The sequence below is a fragment of the Triticum aestivum genome, unplaced genomic scaffold (assembly GCF_018294505.1).
Source record: "Triticum aestivum cultivar Chinese Spring unplaced genomic scaffold, IWGSC CS RefSeq v2.1 scaffold65853, whole genome shotgun sequence".
In the NCBI taxonomy this organism is placed as follows: domain Eukaryota; kingdom Viridiplantae; phylum Streptophyta; class Magnoliopsida; order Poales; family Poaceae; genus Triticum; species Triticum aestivum.
Window position 1 is genome coordinate 1 of NW_025263430.1, and position 1,593 is coordinate 1,593.

The window sequence follows — 1,593 nt, forward strand, 5'->3', positions numbered from 1 at the left end:
CCGCAGTGGGTTATCAACCTACTCTTAGTACAGAAATGGGTTCTTTGCAAGAAAGAATTGCTTCTACTAAAAAGGGATCTATAACTTCGATTCAAGCAGTTTATGTACCTGCAGACGATTTGACCGACCCTGCCCCTGCCACAACATTTGCACATTTGGATGCTACTACCGTACTTTCCAGAGGATTAGCTTCCAAGGGTATTTATCCAGCAGTAGATCCTTTAGATTCAACCTCGACTATGTTACAGCCTCGGATCGTTGGCAACGAACATTATGAAACTGCGCAAAGAGTTAAGGAAACTTTACAACGTTACAAAGAACTTCAGGACATTATCGCAATTCTTGGCTTGGATGAATTATCGGAAGAGGATCGTTTAACTGTAGCAAGAGCAAGAAAAATTGAGCGTTTCTTATCACAACCGTTCTTTGTGGCAGAAGTTTTTACTGGTTCTCCAGGAAAGTATGTTGCTCTTGCAGAAACTATTAGGGGATTTCAACTAATCCTTTCCGGAGAATTAGACGGCCTACCTGAACAGGCTTTTTATTTGGTGGGTAATATCGATGAAGCTAGCACGAAAGCTATAACCTTAGAAGAGGAGAACAAATCGAAGAAATGAAATTAAATCTTTATGTACTGACTCCTAAGCGAATTATTTGGGATTGTGAAGTGAAAGAAATCATTTTATCCACTAATAGTGGCCAAATTGGCGTATTACCAAACCACGCCCCCATTAACACAGCAGTAGATATGGGTCCTTTGAGAATACGCCTCCTCAACGACCAATGGTTAACAGCGGTTCTGTGGAGCGGTTTTGCGAGAATAGTTAATAATGAGATCATCATTTTAGGAAATGATGCGGAACTGGGTAGTGATATTGATCCGGAAGAAGCTCAAAAGGCACTTGAAATAGCTGAAGCTAACTTGAGTAAAGCTGAGGGTACGAAAGATTTGGTTGAAGCGAAGCTCGCTCTCAGACGAGCTAGGATACGAATCGAGGCTGTCAATTGGATTCCCCCATCCAATTGAAGACAATCCAGTGGTTTATAGTTGATACAAAGAAAAAGGGAAGAGGGGTAGAAAAAGTTATTAGATAGTGAAGCGAAGTAAGTCCAATGCTATCTAGTAATTTTTCTACCTACTTACCTACTATTGGATTTGAACCAATGACTCCCGCCGTATGAAAGCAATAATCTAACCACTGAGTTAAGTAGGCAATTTATCACCACAAAGGAAGACCCATTACTTCGATCGATTATATATTGAATCCCTTTTCTAAGCAATACCGCTCTGTTATTGGTCTGTTATATACTAAATACTAAACTAAATACTAAACAGATACAGATCAAAGGGGTATCCTCTGGCATTAGAAAATATTCATCTTGACAAGAAATTATCTATATGTTAAGATATCTCTGATAAGGGCTATAGCTCAGTTCGGTAGAGCAACTCGTTTACACGTGCGCCAATGCTTTTCAAAGGAGCTTATTATGCAATGAACATAATCGATCTTATTGCAAAATCAATGTCTTACTTCATAGATTCGAGAGAATAGGAGAACAGTAGCCTGACAAACAGTCGGTTCAGTCCGATTC

At 39.6% G+C, this 1,593-nt stretch overlaps 1 protein-coding gene across 1 annotated transcript; it reads left to right on the plus strand.

Annotated features, from left to right (window-relative positions):
• Positions 1–5: 5 nt before the first annotated feature.
• On the plus strand, positions 6–617 carry LOC123177876 (ATP synthase subunit beta, chloroplastic-like; the record flags this gene model as incomplete). Its single annotated transcript, XM_044591335.1, has 1 exon — positions 6–617. A coding segment is annotated over one exon (612 nt), but the record flags the coding sequence as incomplete, so codon positions are not given.
• Positions 618–1,593: the final 976 nt, after the last annotated feature.